General features: G+C 43.3%; 1 protein-coding gene across 4 annotated transcripts in view; it reads left to right on the top strand.

The window, feature by feature from the left end:
• LOC138742700 (mediator of RNA polymerase II transcription subunit 12-like protein) overlaps positions 1–20308 on the top strand; it is a 404210-nt gene that overhangs the window by 41772 nt on the left and 342130 nt on the right. For all 4 annotated transcript variants that reach the window (XM_069897449.1, XM_069897451.1, XM_069897452.1 and 1 more), the window contains exons 4-5: positions 13393–13584; positions 15107–15266. In XM_069897449.1, the coding sequence (XP_069753550.1) occupies positions 13393–13584; positions 15107–15266 (352 nt within the window). The remainder of the gene's footprint in view (positions 1–13392; positions 13585–15106; positions 15267–20308) is intronic.

Below are 20308 nucleotides of genomic sequence, written 5' to 3' on the forward strand. Positions count from 1 at the left end.
CTAACGTTGTTACGTACTGTTACGAACTGTGCGTAACGAGCAGGAATAGGCAATGAACCAGATAGTGTTTAATTTTAAAATACTAATTTTATTTCTTAATCTTAATCTATTCTTCACACTAAATCTGTCCCCCAACTATGTGTGTGTGAGAGATAGACCCAAACCATTACAGTCCAGGTCAAAATCTAGAAAGTGACTTCAAAGTTCAGTCTTTTCAAATCAGTGATGAAGCGTAGGCGTTTGAAATTTGATGCCCAGAATTAATATTGAACTGATGGGAAGACTGGAGTTGTGGCTGCGACAGACTCTCCTTGCGTTGCCTTTGAAGAAATGTCCATCCTAGTCCCCTGCTCTCCATCCATGTGAGCTGTGGTCATAACACTCCTGGTGCTTTTTGTAGGTGAGGCTTGAACTGGGTGGCCTCCACGAGGCTTCCAAGACCTTGGCTCCAGTCTCTAAGTGACCTTCACTGTTAGTTACATTCAAAATGAAGCATTTTGCTTCCCAAAAGACCCTCCTGGCACAGGTCAATCAACTGAAAAGGCCCAGTCATCCACAGAGCGTTCTTTGCTCTGAATTCCGCAGAATGGCTGGCCAGAAAAGCCGCTTTCTCTCCAGCCGTCAGAATGGTTCTCCCTTTAAAAATCTCGAGGTCTTTACAAATGTTTTGATTCTGAAACATACTGTGATAAGCCTTCCCTCAGTTTTTCCAATGTATCAAATTGTCACTGGGCTGTGACTTGTGATGGTGCTTGTGTGAAACTATGACCATTCAGTTCCTCCTGTCTATGCTATCCCTTATAGTGATAATCCCATTTTACTACAACGGGAACTTATAATTATAATTTGACTTTTTCTTGTCTGAAGTTCACTGCGTTATCTCCCTCTAGGGTCAGTCTAATTGAAATCCTGCACCAATTTTTAAATTTAGATTAAAAATTTTAAATTTAGATATAAAGCACGGTAACAGGCTATTTTGGCCCACGAGCCTGCGCTGCCCAAATTGACTTACACTCCCAGTACATTTTTGAATGGTTGGAGGAAACCGGAGCCCCCAATGCAGACACAGGAACAATGTACAAACTCCTTACAGACGGCGCAGAATTTGAATCCTGGACCCGATCGCTGACACTGTAAAGGTGTTGCGCTAACCATTATGTCAACAGTGCCACCCAAATTGTTAGTTCAAGTTTTTGAATCTAATGGGATGTCTTTATACCAGGCTGAAAATATTGGGGAAATATCCCTGTGGCCATGGTGCGAATGTGGCTGAAAATCTCAGTGTGGAATGTGTTGCACTTTTTCTTTTTTCTTCATGTAAAGTTTAAAGATTTTTTTTGAAATGGATTGATATTAAATTTAAATTTAATAGACCTGCAGGACGGTAAGAAGCCTTTCCAGCTCATGAGTTCGAGCTGCCCAAATTAGCCTACAACCCCCATACATTTTGAAGAGTGGGTGAAAACGGCATTGTCCGAAGGAATCCCATGCAGACATATTGAGGATCTACGTACTTCTTACTAGCAGTATGGGAATCGAACCTGCATTGTGATAACTGCTACACTAGCTGTACTTTGATGTTTTTGCTATTTCAAAGAATTTGATTCACAGTTCAAGATTTAAGATTAAATTTATTGTCATGTTATAAAAACAGTGTCACATTACATGAAATTGCCTTTTGCCTGCTGTAAAACAGGCAAATTTGCCATCGGCAGAAAAAACGCCTCTTACAGAGAGAGAGAGAAGCGAAAGAGAGTTTCCCTCCGCCCCCCCCCCCCAGAGTCACCGAGTGTCCGCGGATTCTCCTCCAGCGCTCCCACAGCCTCTGCAGTCACACAGAGTCGAGTCCAAGCCATACGCAACCTGGGCTCCAGATCAGAACCTCTGATGCGATTAGGAATCCTTCAGCGCCCTCGTCACCTTATCAAAACCCGTCACCGGTTTTGATACCTGGTACCCCCTTCAGCCAGTTTTGAGCCAGTCTGAAGACTCCCCGCCTTGAGTCACTGACACCCGCTGCTTGAGTGAGTCCTTCAGCCGCAGAACACCTCACTGGTCTGCTGCCGGTCACCGTCTTGTAGGTTGCCTTCTCTGCCTCTACTCAAACCTGGGTGGGGTGGGGGGGGGCGGGAGGTTTGGTCTCCCTGTTTTCTGGTGCTCTGTGCCAGTCCTCTGCTGCCCTGGAGTCTGCAACCCCCTTGTGGTAGCTGCTGATCACAGACACCGCCATCTTACGTGCAGACACGATGGTCAGGGGATTGTAAACTACAGTTGGCTCCTTTAACAGGTCGTTCAAAGCCTGCACAGAGCTGATGACAGTCAGACTGGGCGGCCGCACCCTGAGGGAGCGCTGTGTCTCCACTCTGCACTCCCTGCGGGTCCGCACCAGCGGCAGCGCTGCCGTCACAGTAGCTCTGGCAACATCGCCATTTTCAAATATGGTGGCAAGTGACGTGCCTCTCAACTTCAAGAAGCGGACATCGGGATTATGAAACAATGCTCTCCACTTGCTGGATGTATGCAACATCGGCACTGCCAAGAATCTCGATGCCATTCTGTGGACGAAATGGGAAAGTGATTAATTGGGGAAGGGCTAATTACAATGGGATGAGGAAGGAATTAGCGATATTCAAGGGTGAAAGCACAGAACTCATGGAGGAACTTTAGGGATCACTTGTATTGGGTTCGGGATAGGTTTGCCCCACTGGGAAAAGATGGTTGGAAAAAGGAACAAAGGGAACGAAGCTAGTTGGATGAGGCAGCTGGTCAAGAGGAAGTAGGGAGCATGCAATTAGATATAGGAGGCAGGAAACAGAAAGGGCTCATGGGAAGTATATGGTAGCCTTTTGCTGCACAATGTAGGAACTTGTTTGCACAGATTACCTGCTGAATTTTCCACAACGCCCAAAAGGTGGATGAAAATTGCTCAAACAAATTTGAAATGAGTACATTATTTCCAACATCAGTTTTTTTTGGTGGCAAATAACATAAGGAACTGTAACACACTGCTGCGCTTACAGCTCAGGGTTATTGCTCGAAGAAAGAGGCTCACACCGGGAGAATGCTGTCGACACCGAGTTCATTCGGCTCTCTGCTCCGCCTTTTATATGTTGCTAGTGATCTGCCAGCCGCAGATTGTCGCCTCGTGATCCGCTGGCTCAGACTGGACCTCCTGCAATCCGCTGCTGGTGATCAGCTGGGTTAGATTCTGCTGTTGCGGCCTATGGTAACAGGCCGCTCGGCTCACATGTCGTCTGTTGGATTGCCGCTTTCGACAGCCATTTCCTGAGTCAGCCTATAGGAGACAAAGATATATTGCCGATGGTTTGAGCCTGAGCCCTTCTTCAAAGAATGAGCAGAATTTCTGATTTTTTTTTTCCTTGAAGAAGGGCTCAGGCCCGAACCATCGGCAATATATCTTTGTCTCCTATAGATGCTGATTAGACCAGCTGAGTTCCTCCAGCACTTTGGTGTGTTCAGGCAAGATTTAATGCATGGATCAGACAGGATAGACTGAATGGCCTAATTCTGCTCCTTGATCTTTGTAAGGATAATGTATGGATTTTAAGGTGCATGTCAACGACTCCTTCTTTGGCATACCGCTGTGGAAATGATAACCTTCCTCTTCGCTCATTGCTGTTGACCCAGTTGTTGCTGTCCAGATCGTCGAATCCTGAAATCTTGCATGTTAATGCTGACCTTCTCTGAAACCCACATTCCTTCCAACACCTCATTTCACGGGCTACTGGTTACTGCAAGTACACAATGAGTCCCATTTTTGCTGTCAGCTCCATGCCATTTAGTGTAAACAGCAGTCCTGCAGATGCTTCAGAAATATACTCAATGCAAAATGGGTTAAGCAGGAAAATTATAGTACAAAGTGGAAGTAATAAGGACACGTTTCGAATGCTGAGAGGATACTGCTGTGAGGTGCAAACTTACGGAAAAACTAGCTTGTAAATTGGGGTTAAATTTACCTTTGCATCTAATTGTGTAAAAATAGGAAGTTTTATTTGCTTGTAATCCTTCAAATAGCTTTGGAATGAAGGTGCATCAATTTTCCCTGAAGTGCACACTGAGATTATTGCTATAAATTGCAGAAAATCCACTTACCTTTTAATGGAAATACTCAGCATTGATAAGAATTGTAATTCTGGAGATTGGTTGCACATTGAAATAATGATGAATTGGGCTGTGTGCAATGTTTAGACCCATTGACATGCATTAGTGATCAAGTTGAATACTGTTTTCATTGCCTTAGACTTTAGTACTTTTATATAGAATTAATTTCAGATGAAAAGAAAATTGATGCCTTTTGAGGAAAAAATTATTTCAGTGCTATTGAATATTTAGAAATTGAAAGTGAAACAAAAATATCCCAGGAGAATAGATAGAGGTATACTAAATTATGATGGGTATCGATCGAGTGAATGCAAATAGGGAGGTTGAGTGATGTACAAACCAGAGGACACGAATTAAAGGTGAAAGGGTAGAAGTTTTGGAGGGGGGGGGGGAAACACGAGGTGGAATTTCTTCACACAGAGAGGTGGGAGTGTGAAACAAGCTGAATACGGTTTCAATTTTAAAATTAAAAAAAAAAGTTTGGGCAGATACATGGATGGGAGGGATAGGGAGTTCAGTGGGACGAGGAAGAATAATGTCAGCACAGACTAGAAGGGCCAAAGTGCTGTTTTTAGGGCTATTTCTATGGCTCAAAGACAAATTGCTTGAGAAAATGCAGTCAACTGGACATTTTGCTTTGCATGTACATGTCATGAATCCCATAAGATTGGTGTTCCATGAACTGGTGCTCTGCTTTTGAAAGGTAAATCAGTAGTTATTGAAGGGAAAGGAATGTTTAGCCTTCCTATAAGGTCCATTTAGATTCTATAAACATGTTTTACCACATGAAAACTAAGGCACTAATTGCAATACAAAAGTGCTGGAGAAACTTAGCAGGTCATACAGAATCTATGGAAGGTAAAGAGTAACAATGTTTTGGGCTGAGCCATCCTCTGATTGCTTGGTATGTCTCAAAGCACTTTTTACAAACAATGGATGAATGTACACTAAAGATTAAGAGAGAAGTACTACCTACACTATGTTCCCAAATGCTAGAATTGGGGTTTCTTGAGAAAGGTGGATGAACTAAATGAATAAAAATTGTAAATTGTGGAATTGCTCTTTGAAATTTGCCAACAACACCATGGTATTTGGCAGAATCCCAGACGGCCATGAGGAAGCGCACAGAAAGGAGATAGGTCAGCTATTTGAGTAGCCTCACAAACAACAACCTTACCCTCAATGTTAGCAAATCCAAGTAGTTGATTGTGGATTCGGGAGGAAATCGGGGAAAGATGAACCAATCCTCATCGAGGGATCAGCGGTAGAAGGGGTGAGGAACTTCAAATTCCTGGGTGACAACCTCTCTGAGGATGTCTTGCAGCCTCCATGTCGGTACGATCACGAAGAAGGCTCGTCAGTGTCTATACTTCATGAAGAGGTTTTGTATGTCACCAAAGACTTGCAAATTTCTACAAGTGTAAAGTGGAGAGCATTCTGTCTGGTTGTGCTGGAGCCTAGCCTTTTATTTGGGATTACAAACACCGGCAACCTCATCAAATATAAACCAGCTTTATTAACTGGTGCCACACAAGAGGAATTTCTCAGAAAATTCCTGCAACACTGGCTATGTAAAAATTTCAGACGGGAATTAGAAACTAATTCCCGTCCAAAATTTTTCCTATGGCAGCCTTAGACATTTTTGTGGCCAGCCTGCAGTCTAAACTGAGCTGCAGTTGTCTGCAAGAATACATTAATGAATATACTTGACCGCCTTGCTCATAGTCCCCTGCTGTCCATCCACCCCCAGCTGTCTGGTGCCTCCGTCGCTCCCCTCCCCACCCCGGCTGTCCATCGACGGCCCGCCACTCCAAACTCCAGAGGTGGCAGCAGGGGTGCAGTGCTGACTTCATTACCCATAATCTCCCACGCAGCTGGAACAGCTCCACCAGTGCCAGAGTGGTTTCAGTTATGTGGGGGATTATGGGTAAGGAAGACAGCCATTGATCCTACATTGAACCATCCGCTGCCTGCTTCTCTCCCACTGGGTGCCGGGGCTGAGAGTCACCTTTTCACTGAAGGTAAGAGAGGCCGCCCACTGGGGCAGGGATGGGGATGGAAGGGACCCAGGGATAAGGGTCTGAGCCAGTTTTATTTTGAAATTTTACTTTAAAATTAAAAAAAAACATACTAGTGACATTATGGTCTTTTATGCTCTTAATTGATCTCAATTCATTTAACAGCCCATGCCCCTGTTTTGTGTGATTTCACACAAAAAAACAAATTTTGTGACCTTTTCATAAAATACACATTATATGCATATTTTACCAACCAGTCACCGCCCCCCCCCCCCCCCCGTGCATTATATGCATGTGTGTGCTACACGAGAATATTTTCACATGTTGCAAGAATGCACATAATTAATAGCGGGCGTGGGAAAGTTGAACTGGCAGTTTATCTTCTTTGCTTGGCTTCGCGGACGAAGATTTATGGAGGGGGTAAAAAGTCCACGTCAGCTGCAGGCTCGTTTGTGGCTGACAAGTCCGATGCGGGACAGGCAGACACGATTGCAGCGGTTGCAGGGGAAATTTGGTTGGTTGGGGTTGGGTGTTGGGTTTTTCCTCCTTTGCCTTTTGTCAGTGAGGTGGGCTCTGCGGTCTTCTTCAAAGGAGGTTGCTGCCCGCCAAACTGTGAGGCGCCAAGATGCACGGTTTGAGGCGTTATCAGCCCACTGGCGGTGGTCAATGTGGCAGGCACCAAGAGATTTCTTTAGGCAGTCCTTGTACCTTTTCTTTGGTGCACCTCTGTCACGGTGGCCAGTGGAGAGCTCGCCATATAACACGATCTTGGGAAGGCGATGGTCCTCCATTCTGGAGACGTGATCCATCCAGCGCAGCTGGATCTTCAGCAGCGTGGACTCGATGCTGTCGACCTCTGCCATCTCGAGTACTTCGACGTTAGGGATGAAAGCGCTCCAATGGATGTTGAGGATGGAGCGGAGACAACGCTGGTGGAAGCGTTCTAGGAGCCGTAGGTGGTGCCGGTAGAGGACCCATGATTCGGAGCCGAACAGGAGTGTGGGTATGACAACGGCTCTGTATACGCTTATCTTTGTGAGGTTTTTCAGTTGGTTGTTTTTCCAGACTCTTTTGTGTAGTCTTCCAAAGGCGCTATTTGCCTTGGCGAGTCTGTTGTCTATCTCATTGTCGATCCTTGCATCTGATGAAATGGTGCAGCCGAGATAGGTAAACTGGTTGACCGTTTTGAGTTTTGTGCCCGATGGAGATGTGGGGGGGCTGGTAGTCATGGTGGGGAGCTGGCTGATGGAGGACCTCAGTTTTCTTCAGGCTGACTTCCAGGCCAAACATTTTGGCAGTTTCCGCAAAGCAGGACGTCAAGCGCTGAAGAGCTGGCTCTGAATGGGCAACTAAAGCGGCATCGTCTGCAAAGAGTAGTTCACGGACAAGTTTCTCTTGTGTCTTGGTGTGAGCTTGCAGGCGCCTCAGATTGAAGAGACTGTCATCCGTGCGGTACCGGATGTAAACAGCGTCTTCATTGTTGGGGTCTTTCATGGCCATGAAAGGCCATGAAAGAACTGGCAGTTTATACGGAGTGTGGAAATATAAAAGTGGCATTGAAAGAATGCACACAATTTCTAGCAGTCATAGGAAAGACGTGCCGGCAATTTATAGTGAGCATGGGAATGTAATAGCCAACTTGAGAATGTAATAGTGGTAATTAAAAAAACACACACAATTTATAGCAGCCATGGGAAATATTGATCTTGGGAATATTTCTTGGTACTGAATGCCATGAAATTCCTAAAGAAAGGGTATTCTGGCTAGGGCACTGCACCTTATCAATGCTAATTCCCCTGACCTGTCCCCTGAGGGAGGAGATCAACATATCAAGAGCCTCTGATTTGAGACATTAAAATTAAAATCCTGCTCAACTCTGAAGCCTGTCTTTAATCTATTTAATTGATTCCTCTCCAAAGCTTGTTAATGTGTTGCAGGAGGATATCATCTATATAATGTGTAATTGACACCTCTGGGAAGTTGATTGTGGGAGATCAACTGTGGCAGATACTGGTATGTGCTTTGTCTCATGTCCCATTTAAATGCAAATTGCTTTTGTCAGTCAGAATTTGGAATGCTACCCAACCGGTGCACGTTTTTCAAAAATGTTTTTACACAATTAATTTTCGCACATTATGTACGTGTGAACGTTATATGAGTGAAAAATTCCAACTCTGATGCATTATTTCTCTAAAGCAATGTGTCCCCCACCTGGTTCCCTCAATTTGGCCTCAGAAACCTCAATGTACTGGACTGTAAGGAAAAGGTTATATCATGGGTTTGTTGTCAGTTTCACTTTAGGAAAGTAAGCGTTACATTTCTGACATTGCAAGAGTATCATAGCCCCCGAAGTGCACTTCCTTTCAACTGATTTACTTCAAAAGCACCCACATTTGGTACACAAAGTTCCTACAAATGTACTGTGATGGTGATTAATAGGAATTGGTCCTGATGATGTTGGTTCAGGATGAAATAGTGGCAAGTCACCAGGGATAATTCCTCCACACATTATGTATTTCTGGTAAATAGTAACCTTTGGTATGCAATGTCGGTTTCTGAAAAGATCAGCTCTAGCACATTAGATTGCAGGATTATACCTGGACATAAACAACTGAACCAACAACGTGGAGTGAATAGGAAGAAGGAGATCATTTTTACAATTGCACGCTGAAAAGAAAGCAGTTTTAAAGCCATACAGATTCACCATAAAGATGAGTTGGCTCATTGTATAGAAGCGTATGTAATGTATCTATATGTTTGTAACTGGACTTGAAATGCTATCCACAACTAGAAAATTTTAATTCTGTTAAACCAACCTGAGGCCCCAAAGTGGTGCAACAGGTAGTGTGGCTGCCTCACAAGTCTAGCAGTCCAACTTCGAGTGTGGAGTTTGCACCTCTTTGTTGTTGCATGAATTTCTTTCGGGTATTATAGGTGGAATTTCATCCTCCTCCTCATGGAATATCCTGGGACAGAAGATGTTTAAAAAAAAATAATAAACAAGGGAAGCACAAGATGCTTGTGGGAAAAAAAAATGAAGTTGAACTCTGTTGAAGGAATTTGCCAAAAAGAGACTTTCTACACTGTACATCTACTGCTGTTGAACAAGAACACAGGACACGTGGTCATGCCTTGAGCCACCTTGGCTTGGCCTGGCCCAGCTGAACCTGAATTTTTTAGTAGCAGAATGGACTGGGGCCTGCACAAAGTACAATGAGGCAGACACACTGTGGTAAAGTGGGTAATGTTCTGACAGCTAAACGCACAGGAAACTGTTGTTCAAAAATAATTTCTATGGAGGCGGTTGGTTCAGATCCCTCGTGGTCATAATTCAACTCTTGAATGAATGTTGCCCATTGTCAATAGAAGTGAAATTGGAGCATTTTGTATTACGTTTGAAGTCATTGATAATGTATTAATTTACCTATTTTAAACCAAGGCTTTAATTTGCATTGAATTAATTATAAGTAGATTGTTTGTCTTCGTTATCCTTTATTTTGAGTCCCTATTTTGTTCATGGACTTCATTCAGGGAAAGTCTACTTTGCTCAGATTATCATTTGTGCCAGTGTCTCCTTGAAGTTAAGTTGGGGGTGGGAAATTGGATCGCTTTAAAGTTTTGAGCACTTAACACGCTATCATCCATCAAACAGAATGGAACTAGGACATTAGCTTGCTGAGGTAGGTTGTGAATGATTGAAGAGGCCAGTGGGTTTGGAGTTTGTATCAATCCAGCACGTCAAAAGGAATACTTGATCATTTGTCTTCTGGCTGTTCAGAACAAGCTGGGAGAGGATCATCTTGGCAGTGCTTTAGATTTTGCAAAGTAATTTTTGAAATCAGAATCAGTCTTGCAACACTTGGGGATCTCAAAGTGCTTGACATTATTTTAATATCAGAAAAACCTTAAATACTCATTTTATGATACAGCATGGTAGCAGGCCATTCTGGCTCATGCCACCCAATTACACCTGTGTGACCAATTAACCTACAAACACGGTACATTTTGAAGGGTGGGGGAAACTGAAGCACCTGGAGGGAACCCACGCAAACTCTTGGAGAATGAACAAACTACTTGCAGACAGCGGCGGATTTGAACTCAGGTCACTGGCAGTGTAGTTATTGGGAATAATGCAGAAAGGTTCTTGCACCTTGTATTTATTGAGGAGTAGATTCATTTTGTGGTGAAACAGTGTTTACAGCAAAGTAACTGGCCTTCTGGCCCAAATAGCGACCCTTCACTCCACATCCTAACCCCAACAACAGGTCTTTCTGTTCCTTTTCCACTTTACGCAGTTATCCAGCTTCATTTTGGATGCATCTATACATTTTGCATGAATCGCTCCACTCAGTGCCAGGTAGCACAAAGAAGATTCTCTCCATTTCCTTATCTCTGATTTAATCATTGCTATTTTGGATTTGTGATGCCCATTTTATCTATTTTCCCCATATCCAGGATTTACAGTGTGCTGCTTGGTAAAAGTTTTGCATGTGGAACCATTTCTCGTAAAAGTCCTTCACTAGCAATTTCAAAGTGAGCTGACTGTCAAGGCAACAAATGCACTGATGATAAAGTCTAAGAAACCTGATGTGGGTTAATTTGTCTCGAGATACTGCAGCACATTTTCTAATATCATGTTTGGGTTTTATGGAAAATATCATCGTCAATGTTGGCTTATACCATAAACGTTAGACCACCAGGAAAGAGGTACAGGACTGTCATAATCAGGACCACCAGGCTGGGAAATGGCTTCTTTTCGCAGGCTGTGAGATTGATGGACTGTATTCTGTAAGCTGAGTAAATCCTATGTAAATAGGAGCAGGAGTCGGCCATCCAGCCTGTTGCATCTGCCCCGCCATTGAATGAGATCATGGCTGATCCAATAATAGGATCATCTCCACCTACCTGCCGTTTCCCCATAACCATTAATTCCCTTACTTGTCTTAAATATATTCATCGAGTTGGCCTCCACTGCTTCAAGAGACATTGAATTCCAGAGATTCTTCACCCTCTGGGAAAAACATTTCCTCCTCATTTTTGTCCTAAATCTACCACCCTGAAACTTGAGGCTATGTCCCCTAGTTCTAGACTTTTCCACCAATGAGAACACCTTTATCTATGCCTTTCAAAATTCTGTACATTTCTATAAGATCGTTCCAAAACATTTAAATCTTTTTATATAAAATTGTATCTTTGTGTATATATGGGATTTTTATGTGCTGTGTATCTGTGTTCTGTGTATCTGTGATAGACAACAGACTTGCCAAGGCAAATAGCGCATTTGGAAGACTACACAAAAGAGTCTGGAAAAACAACCAACTGAAAAACCTCACAAAGATTAGCGTATACAGAGCCGTTGTCATACCCACACTCCTGTTCGGCTCCGAATCATGGGTCCTCTACCAGCATCACCTACGGCTCCTAGAACGCTTCCACCAGCGACTTCATCCCTAACATCAAAGTACTCGAGATGGCAGAGACCGACAGCATCGAATCCACGCTGCTGAAGATCCAACTGTGCTGGGTAGGTCACGTCTCCAGAATGGAGGACCATCGCCTTCCCAAGATCGTGTTATATGGCGAGCTCTCCACTGGCCATCGTGTCAGAGGTGCACCAAAGAAGAGGTACAAGGACTGCCTAAAGAAATTTCTTGGTGCCTGCCACATTGACCACCGCCAGTGGGCTGATCTCGCCTCAAACCGTGCATCTTGGCGCCTCAGTTCGGTGGGCAGCAACCTCCTTTGAAGAAGACCGCAGAGCCCACCTCACTGACAAAGACAAAGGAGGAAAAACCCAACACCCAACCCCAACCCACCAATTTTCCCTTGCAACTGCTGCAACCGTGTCTGCCTGTCCCGCATCGGACTTGTCAGCCACAAACGAGCCTGCAGCTGACGTGGACATTTCCCCTCCATAAATCTTCGTCCGCGAAGCCAAGCCAAAGAGTATCTGTGTGTGTGTACCTTAATCAGGAGAAGCCCTATTTAATCTAGTTGCATTGTGACAGATTATGTTGTATTTTATTTTGTATATAGATATGTTTTAAAGGCAGTAAATTGTAGCAGGTTTTTTTAGTGTAGGTCACATTCAAACATTTCAAAACACATCTCAATTAAAATACTGGAGCTCTGCTCAAGCCAGACATTCTGGCTCCGAGTGCCTTTGCAAAAACTTTGGGGAGTGCCTATAGAGGCTTCACTAATGGATTGTTGTTTTGAAAAGCAACAGATGAAAGAACTCAGAGGCGTAGGTTTGGAGCTGCAGTCTATCTGAGTGCAGGTTGCTGTTCTAAGTGGATCATGTGGTTTTACAGGCAGAGAGAGTCAAAAAGGATTTTTTCAGAGAAGGAGAGAGAGAGAATTCAGTTCTACAGTGCTAGAGTTCCAACAGCAGTAGTTGGGACTGGAACAGGACAAGCTGGCAAGCTTGTGGAAAAACCCCATTTTGAAGATGAGTTGTGAGTTCTTAGTTCAGCCTGGTCAAAGCCCTAGTGGTCCATACAAGAGGAGAGGACTAGCTGCCTAATGTTTCATTTGAAATAAGGGAAACAAAAAGAAACTCTGTAGTGACCTGAAAGAAAGAGGTTATCATCTGGAAAACCCTGATAGGGCAAGTTTCATCAGAAAGACACTGACATGGGCTGATTAGAAGGGGTCAGTTGTGGTTGTCCAGCGAACAACAAATCTCTCTCTGAAAACTGATAAGAACCTTCCTGAGCGGTAACCATTTACCTTTCAAGCACCGGAGCCTGGTGAAATTCATAAATGTTAATATTCTGTGCATAGTATAAGAATTGCCTGCAACCAGTGAACTTAGAGGAGTGAGAAATGAAATTGGACTGTGAATCAAATAACTTTTCTAAACTTACACACACACACACATGACATACACGTGTGCTTAGAATTAGAAGGGGGGTTAAGTAAGTTAATAGTAATAAGTTATTGTTTGATCCTGTTTTCATGTTTAAAGATAATTAAAAGCAATATTTGTTTAATATCTATTGCTGCTGGGTTTTGGGGTCCTCTTGGCTCATAACAGTATATTTACAGTCAGATGATAATAAACTTGAACTTGCATTGAATGGATTTAACAAGATAAGAGGTGTGTTTATTTCACTCCTCACAAAGTCCATACTGTACAGAGTAAAACATGTTGCTTCTGTCACCCCAGAAGCTTTTTATTAAGGTACAATAGTGCCGAAAGTCCGCATTGGCACGGTCTGACATCTTTCTTGACTTTGCTTTGTGACAGATCGGTGCCTATTTTAGCAGCATCTTGGCAGAGAAACTCAAGCTCAACACTTTTCAGGACACAGGGAAGAAGAAACCTCAGGTGAATGCCAAAGATAATTACTGGCTGGTGACTGCCCGCTCCCAGAGTGCAATCCACAACTGGTTCATGGATCTCGCAGGGAACAAACCTCTGACGGTTTTGGCCAAAAAGGTAGGGCCGCAATGTATTTTTGAGTGTTATCTAAATGGGAGCAGGGAAGCTTTAGCTATGAACTCGTTTGGAGACTCCTGTTCTTACCCAGTGTAAATATGGGACCGGGATGCTTTGTGCCTAATTCCTAGGTTTCACTTTCCTCCTCCTCTACCTATCCCATTGATGCCATTCTGAAAGTTTGGCGACTCCTCACATATTTGACCTCGGGGGTGAGCTTCTAAATTTTCCACAGCATCTTCCTAAGAATTCCCACCTTCTCCTTCACCTGTCGCTCCACTGTTGCCATGTTCTTCTGTGCACTGTTTAAAAAAAAAATATGGTCGGTAAGAGAAGAAACCAATACCCACCGCCACCTGGCTTTTCTCCCCTTCTTCACTCCCTCTCGGTGTACTTGGTATCTCTGCTTCCTACTTTAGCCTCAATAAAGGATTCCAACCAAAAACGTTGACAACTTCTCTCCATCAATGTTACCTAATCCACCGAGTCCATCCACTTCCTCATTGTGCTCTCACAATTCAAACATCGGCCATGATTGTATTTTTCAGTTTTCTCTTCTTGCTTCCTGACTTTGTCCTTGTATTAGCTCATCTGATGTTGAAACGATCAAGAATGCCTCTGTTACTTCCAAGGCTTCACCATTTACCAGCCAGCCTTCCATTTCCAACTGTGCCAAAACTTAACAATATCCAATGTCTTGATCCCAGCTTCTGTATACTTATCATTTTGCTATGCCATGGAAAGCAGTGGTCATTGCTGCCAGGATCTTGAAAATACCTCCTATGAGTTTTATGTTTTGTAAGATGTTCTCTCAAAATTTCTTCTGCAAGATGGTTTCTTTTTCCAAATGATCTGCTCTAATTTCCTTTTTTACTTTTTTACAGGGCTAATTTTATTTGATAGTTCTTTTTGAGTTATTATTTGGTTGTTTTACTCTGTAAAGTGTTTCATGAATACAATGCCTGTTTGCTAGTTGCTGTACAGTTCATTGGATTCGGTTTGGTCTTTCGTATTTAAAGCAAAGGCCTATATTCTGGTTGTAAATGTGGATAATAAATGTGAGCAGGTTGTTTGGTTTGAGATGGGATGTCTACTTATGAATGTCAGTCTTCTGACCTTTGCTTGTCTCTAACCAGGTTGCTAAACAGCGGTGTAGACCAGCCATTCTTAACTGAGGGCCACAGCACAATTAAGTAAAAGCCTTGTTTTCTTTTCACCTTGCGCTGCATAATTTTTTTTTAAAACCTTTTTTTGTGTAGGAGAGAAGTACGGAAGAAACCAAAACTTGACTGCGTCACAGGGCAGGGGCCCCACAAACTGAGCAGAGTCCTCGATGCTGGGGGTAGGGGGGGGGGGTGGAGAGCAAAGACAAAATAAAGTCGAGAATAGCTGGTCTAGATGTAGGAAAACCTATCTGATTTCCTGACTTTTTAATGACAGCCAGTTTATTTATTTATTTGTATTGCATTGTTAGGACATGATCATGCCGGACCAATGGAATATGTTTTGCTCTTCTTCACAGGTCCCGATCCTTAGCAAGAAGGAAGAAATCTTTGCTTATTTGGCCAAGTATTCTGTGCCATTACTGAGGGGCGCATGGCTCATAAAGATGACCTGTGCTTATTATGCTGCAGTTTCGGAAGCCAAGATTAAAAAGCGACAAGCCACAGATCCCAACCTTGGTAATAATGTGAAAATACTGTTCAATTCATTCTCTGAACACGGTTGCAGTTGCAAATAAACTTGTAAGGAAAACGAGGACTCGCAGGTCCTTGGAGAATAGGGCGGAAATGCTGGAGGAACTCAGCCGGTCTTGCAGCGTCCATAGGATATAAAGATACGTTAGTGACATTTCGGGTCTGAGCCCTTTCTCAAGATCGCCACACCTTGAGGAAGGGCTCAAGCCTGAGATGTCGGTCATTTATCTTTACCCCCTGTAGACTCTGCGAGACAGGCTGAGTTCCTCCAGCATTTTTGTATTTTGACTGCAATCACGGCGTCTGCAGACTTTTGTGCTTCACTTCTTAGATAATAGCAGTTGTGTTTGACAGTCTCCATTCTGCATGAACCCTAGAGTATGTTGACTCTGCATAGGGAAGGTCATTCAATCAGTCATGCCAGCTCTTATTCCTAGAAAGGCGCCTGATCAATCTTTTTTTTTTGCTCATTATGCATCTTCCTTGATAATTAATTTTATTTTCCAAAAAGTCTTACCTTCCCTCTGGCTTATTGATACATGCTTTAGATAGCAATTCTCTGATATGTGGGAGTGATTTTTTTACCAGTGGAGATCTGATTAAAATTTAAAATTCCTCCAAAATTCCCCTAAACCACCTTTGTTTTAATTAGAACTAATCCAGCATGTCTCTTCTCTCTTTGCATGGTTGAATCACCATTCTTATTAACTTAGCGGCAAATTTTATTGATGCCCTTACCAAAGTGTGGGGCCTCATCCATAAACCAACATACAGGTGGAGTATAACTTGCCTGCGTTGGTGTTCCATGCTTTTTTCAACTGCCAAAGGGTTGCAGAAAATGTGTGCAAGCTTCTGAGTTAACTTTTGCAGGAACTAGATAAAGGTGGGAGTCCTTTTGTGCTTGGTAGCTCTGGCAGGATAAAAGACATAGAGCAGTACAGAGAAGAAACGGGCCCTTCAACTCACCACATCCTGACATAGCTTTTGACCCCATTTGCCTGCATTAGGACCATATCCTTCAAAACCTGACTTAATATCCCCTTAAATCTAGTGATTGTATCTGATTTCACCACTCCCTCAGGTAGTGTGTCACTGACACCAACACCCTGCGTGTTTATTTAAAAAAAAAATCCCTCAGATTCTCATTTTAAAAACTCCATCTCCCTGGTTAAGGGGAACTTTTCCTTTGTGGATCAAAATGATGCTGGAGTGCAGCGACATTTTGCGAGCTGCCAGTATGTCACACAGAATTAAGGTACACGTACAGCATGCTAGCTGGATCTTCCAGCCCAAGAGCCTGTGTCTCCCGGATACACCAATTAACCTACAACCCTGTATGCTTTGGAGGGTGAGAGGAAACTGGAGTGCCCGGGGGAAACTGGAGTGCCCGGGGGAAACTGGAGTGCCCGGGGGAAACTGGAGTGCCCGGGGGAAACTGGAGTGCCCGGGGGAAACTGGAGTGCCCGGGGGAAACTGGAGTGCCCGGGGGAAACTGGAGTGCCCGGGGGAAACTGGAGTGCCCAGGGGAAACTGGAGTGCCCGGGGGAAACTGGAGTGCCCGGGGGAAACTGGAGTGCCCGGGGGAAACTGGAGTGCCCGGGGGAAACTGGAGTGCCCGGGGGAAACTGGAGTGCCCGGGGGAAACTGGAGTGCCCGGGGGAAACTGGAGTGCCCGGGGGAAACTGGAGTGCCCGGGGGAAACTGGAGTGCCCGGGGGAAACTGGAGTGCCCGGGGGAAACTGGAGTGCCCGGGGGAAACTGGAGTGCCCGGGGGAAACTGGAGTGCCCGGGGGAAACTGGAGTGCCCGGGGGAAACTGGAGTGCCCGGGGGAAACTGGAGTGCCCGGGGGAAACTGGAGTGCCCGGGGGAAACTGGAGTGCCCGGGGGAAACTGGAGTGCCCGGGGGAAACTGGAGTGCCCGGGGGAAACTGGAGGATTTGAGGGTAATTAAGAATGTGCAATAAATGTCCACTTTGCAAGTAACGTTCATGTCTTAAGAACAAAAATAAGTTACCTCGGTTGTTCGACACTTTCTCCAGTCTCTTGCTAAATGTTTCCTCTGAATTACTGAACAGATTTATTATTGACTTCATTTATATTGATGATCACTAGTTCCCCTTCAACTGGAAAAATTTAATGTGGAATTTTCTAGCACTGACCCAGACGGTTCAACTGATTCAGTTCAATGTTGGGACACATTTTGGCTTTTTCCAATCCTCTCTCCTTCATGTCCATATCTTTTTATATTCCTTTCTGCCTCAAGTGCTTTTTATTTTGGATAGTTACTTCAGCCAGTCTATGTTAGAGAGTTTGACATTCTTTGGGTGAAGAGATTCTGTAACATCGCTTATAGACAAGTATCAGACTTTTACATTGTATGGAGACAAGCGACAGACCGTTGCATTGCGTGGAGACAAGCGACAGACTGTTGCATTGCGTGGAGACAAGCGACAGACCGCTGCATTGCGTGGAGACAAGCGACAGACCGCTGCATTGCGTGGAGACAAGCGACAGACCGCTGCATTGCGTGGAGACAAGCGACAGACCGCTGCATTGCGTGGAGACAAGCGACAGACCGCTGCATTGCGTGGAGACAAGCGACAGACCGCTGCATTGCGTGGAGACAAGCGACAGACCGCTACATTGCGTGGAGACAAGCGACAGACCGCTACATTGCGTGGAGACAAGCGACAGACCGCTACATTGCGTGGAGACAAGCGACAGACCGCTACATTGCGTGGAGACAAGCGACAGACCGCTACATTGCGTGGAGACAAGCGACAGACCGCTACATTGCGTGGAGACAAGCGACAGACCGCTGCATTGCGTGGAGACAAGCGACAGACTGCAATATTGCTTGAGTGAAAATAATGGACTATTACATTGTGCGGAGACCAGCGTCAGGCTGTTACATTGCCTGGAGATGAGCCTCAATCTGCAGGTGCAAGAATCTGGGGCAAAAAATGAAGCAGACTCTTGGAGGAAATCAGTGGGTTGAACAGCAGCGGGGGGATAAAAGGAATTCTGCTGCATGACCCTCTGAGTTCCTCCAGCAGGTTGGTTGTGGCTCTGTTACATCTCTCTGAATGCTTTCTTGGTCATTTTCTCTATATTTGCTGTTTCTCAGAAGTTAAAATTCCTACATCGGTATTGACTTTGTCAAAACATTCTCCAATCGTAAAGATCCCCATTAGGTCACTTTTCAGTTGCCAAATGAGGCCCAGTCTCTTCACCTTTCCTGAGGAGCTCCCATTTTGTACCATTTCCAATGCCTTGATATCTTTCTTGATGTGGTGACCAGAAATGTACAATAACTTGAGGAAGGGCTTAGGCCCGAGTCATCAGTTATAAATCTTTACCTCCTACGGATGCTGCGAGACCTGCTGAGATCCTCCAGCACTTTTTTTTTGTCTTTTTACTATAAACTAATCCAATGGTAATTTTACTGAATTGTACCATTCTTGGCATATTTTCTTTGCTTGTTCCTCTCCCAGGCCTTCATCTCCACTGTTCAATCATTTCACAGCTGTGTTAACCTCTGCTGCTTGCTTGTTTTTTTTTGGTAACACTTGTTCTGTGTCCTATTTTTTTTTTTTGCATTCTTATTTCTGCAAGTAGTATGTGATCTCGTTGTTTGACACACGAGAAAGCAATGACTGTGTTGAACATGCCCGTTCTGCAGATATCCAAATGTTTTCTTCGAAGTTGCTGCAGTCCTTATCATCAATGATGAATCCTAATTTGGATATTTATGGTGGAAAATAATCAAACTTGTCTGTATTGAAGGTCTTAAGCTTTAAGGCAAATTGTTTTTAAAAAAAAAAGTTCTACTTTCTTGACCTAATTTCAGCTTCTACCAGCTGCACTCTGCTTTCTTACAGCTAGGCTACCCATTGTGCAAGCTTGATTTCTTGTGCTGTGATCTCATTCAGTCGTCTAATGCAGTAAACCTTGACGATGACCTTTGGAAAACCTAGATTCATGACATCTTTTACATTACCCTTGTCAATACTACCAAATGAAACATCTTTGTCAATATTTTCATTTGATTTTACAGAAATAGTACATAAGTACAACCATTAATCAAAGGTAATAGACAAAAAAAGAATATACAGAAAAAAATAGTTATGTAAGAAAAATGAAGCTATTATTTAAACTCAATAGCATAACAGTCAATCACGAAAAAAAGTAGCAAACACTTAAACATACGGCTAATTGGAAAAAAAACAAAAAAACCCCATTATACTACAAATTCTATCCCCTTCACTTCTGATAAGTACATATAATTTCATTACCATAAAAAGAAACCACAAACTCAAGATCCAAATTGTGAAAATAATTGATAAAAGGACCCCATAAGCTTAGAAAATTAAAAACCGTTACAGTAGAAGACCATCTGATTTCCCCCCCACCACCCCCAAAGTTAGGCATGCTATCATATCGGATAAGTAGAAGGGACACCATCTTTCCATCTCACTATTATTGAACGTCTAGCAATAAGGGAGGTAAAAGAGATGACTTGGGATTGAGACAGCTAACTTGAAATTGGTTGTCTTATTTGATCCAATAAGGGCAATTATAGGATTAGGCGTCAGATTCACATTGAGAGCTAAAGATACGGTACAAAAGATATCTTCCCAAAAAAATTTGAGGAAATGTTAGAGTAAAATTTAGCCAATTGAACTTTAGAAAAGTCAGCTCCTTACATTGTAAAACCGAATGTCGGGCTTACAAAGAAGATGAATTTACTAATTTTAAGATAGAATCCCATGTAGCATCCAAAAATGAAAGTTGAAGATCTTGCTACCATTATTTTTTAATCCTCTCTTTTTAATCTTTAATAATAAATTATAAATAGTTGATATCAGCTTTTTTTAAATTCAGTTTATATCATATTTATAATAAGGTCTTGAGCAAGCCTCAACACTACTATTAAATTAATATATTTATCTCCTTTTGCCTCAATCTTTACCAATTCTTTAAAATATAAACCCTTTAATCTTTACTGCAGAACTAGGCAAGGTTG

Source organism: Narcine bancroftii, chromosome 9 (assembly GCF_036971445.1).
Source record: "Narcine bancroftii isolate sNarBan1 chromosome 9, sNarBan1.hap1, whole genome shotgun sequence".
In the NCBI taxonomy this organism is placed as follows: domain Eukaryota; kingdom Metazoa; phylum Chordata; class Chondrichthyes; order Torpediniformes; family Narcinidae; genus Narcine; species Narcine bancroftii.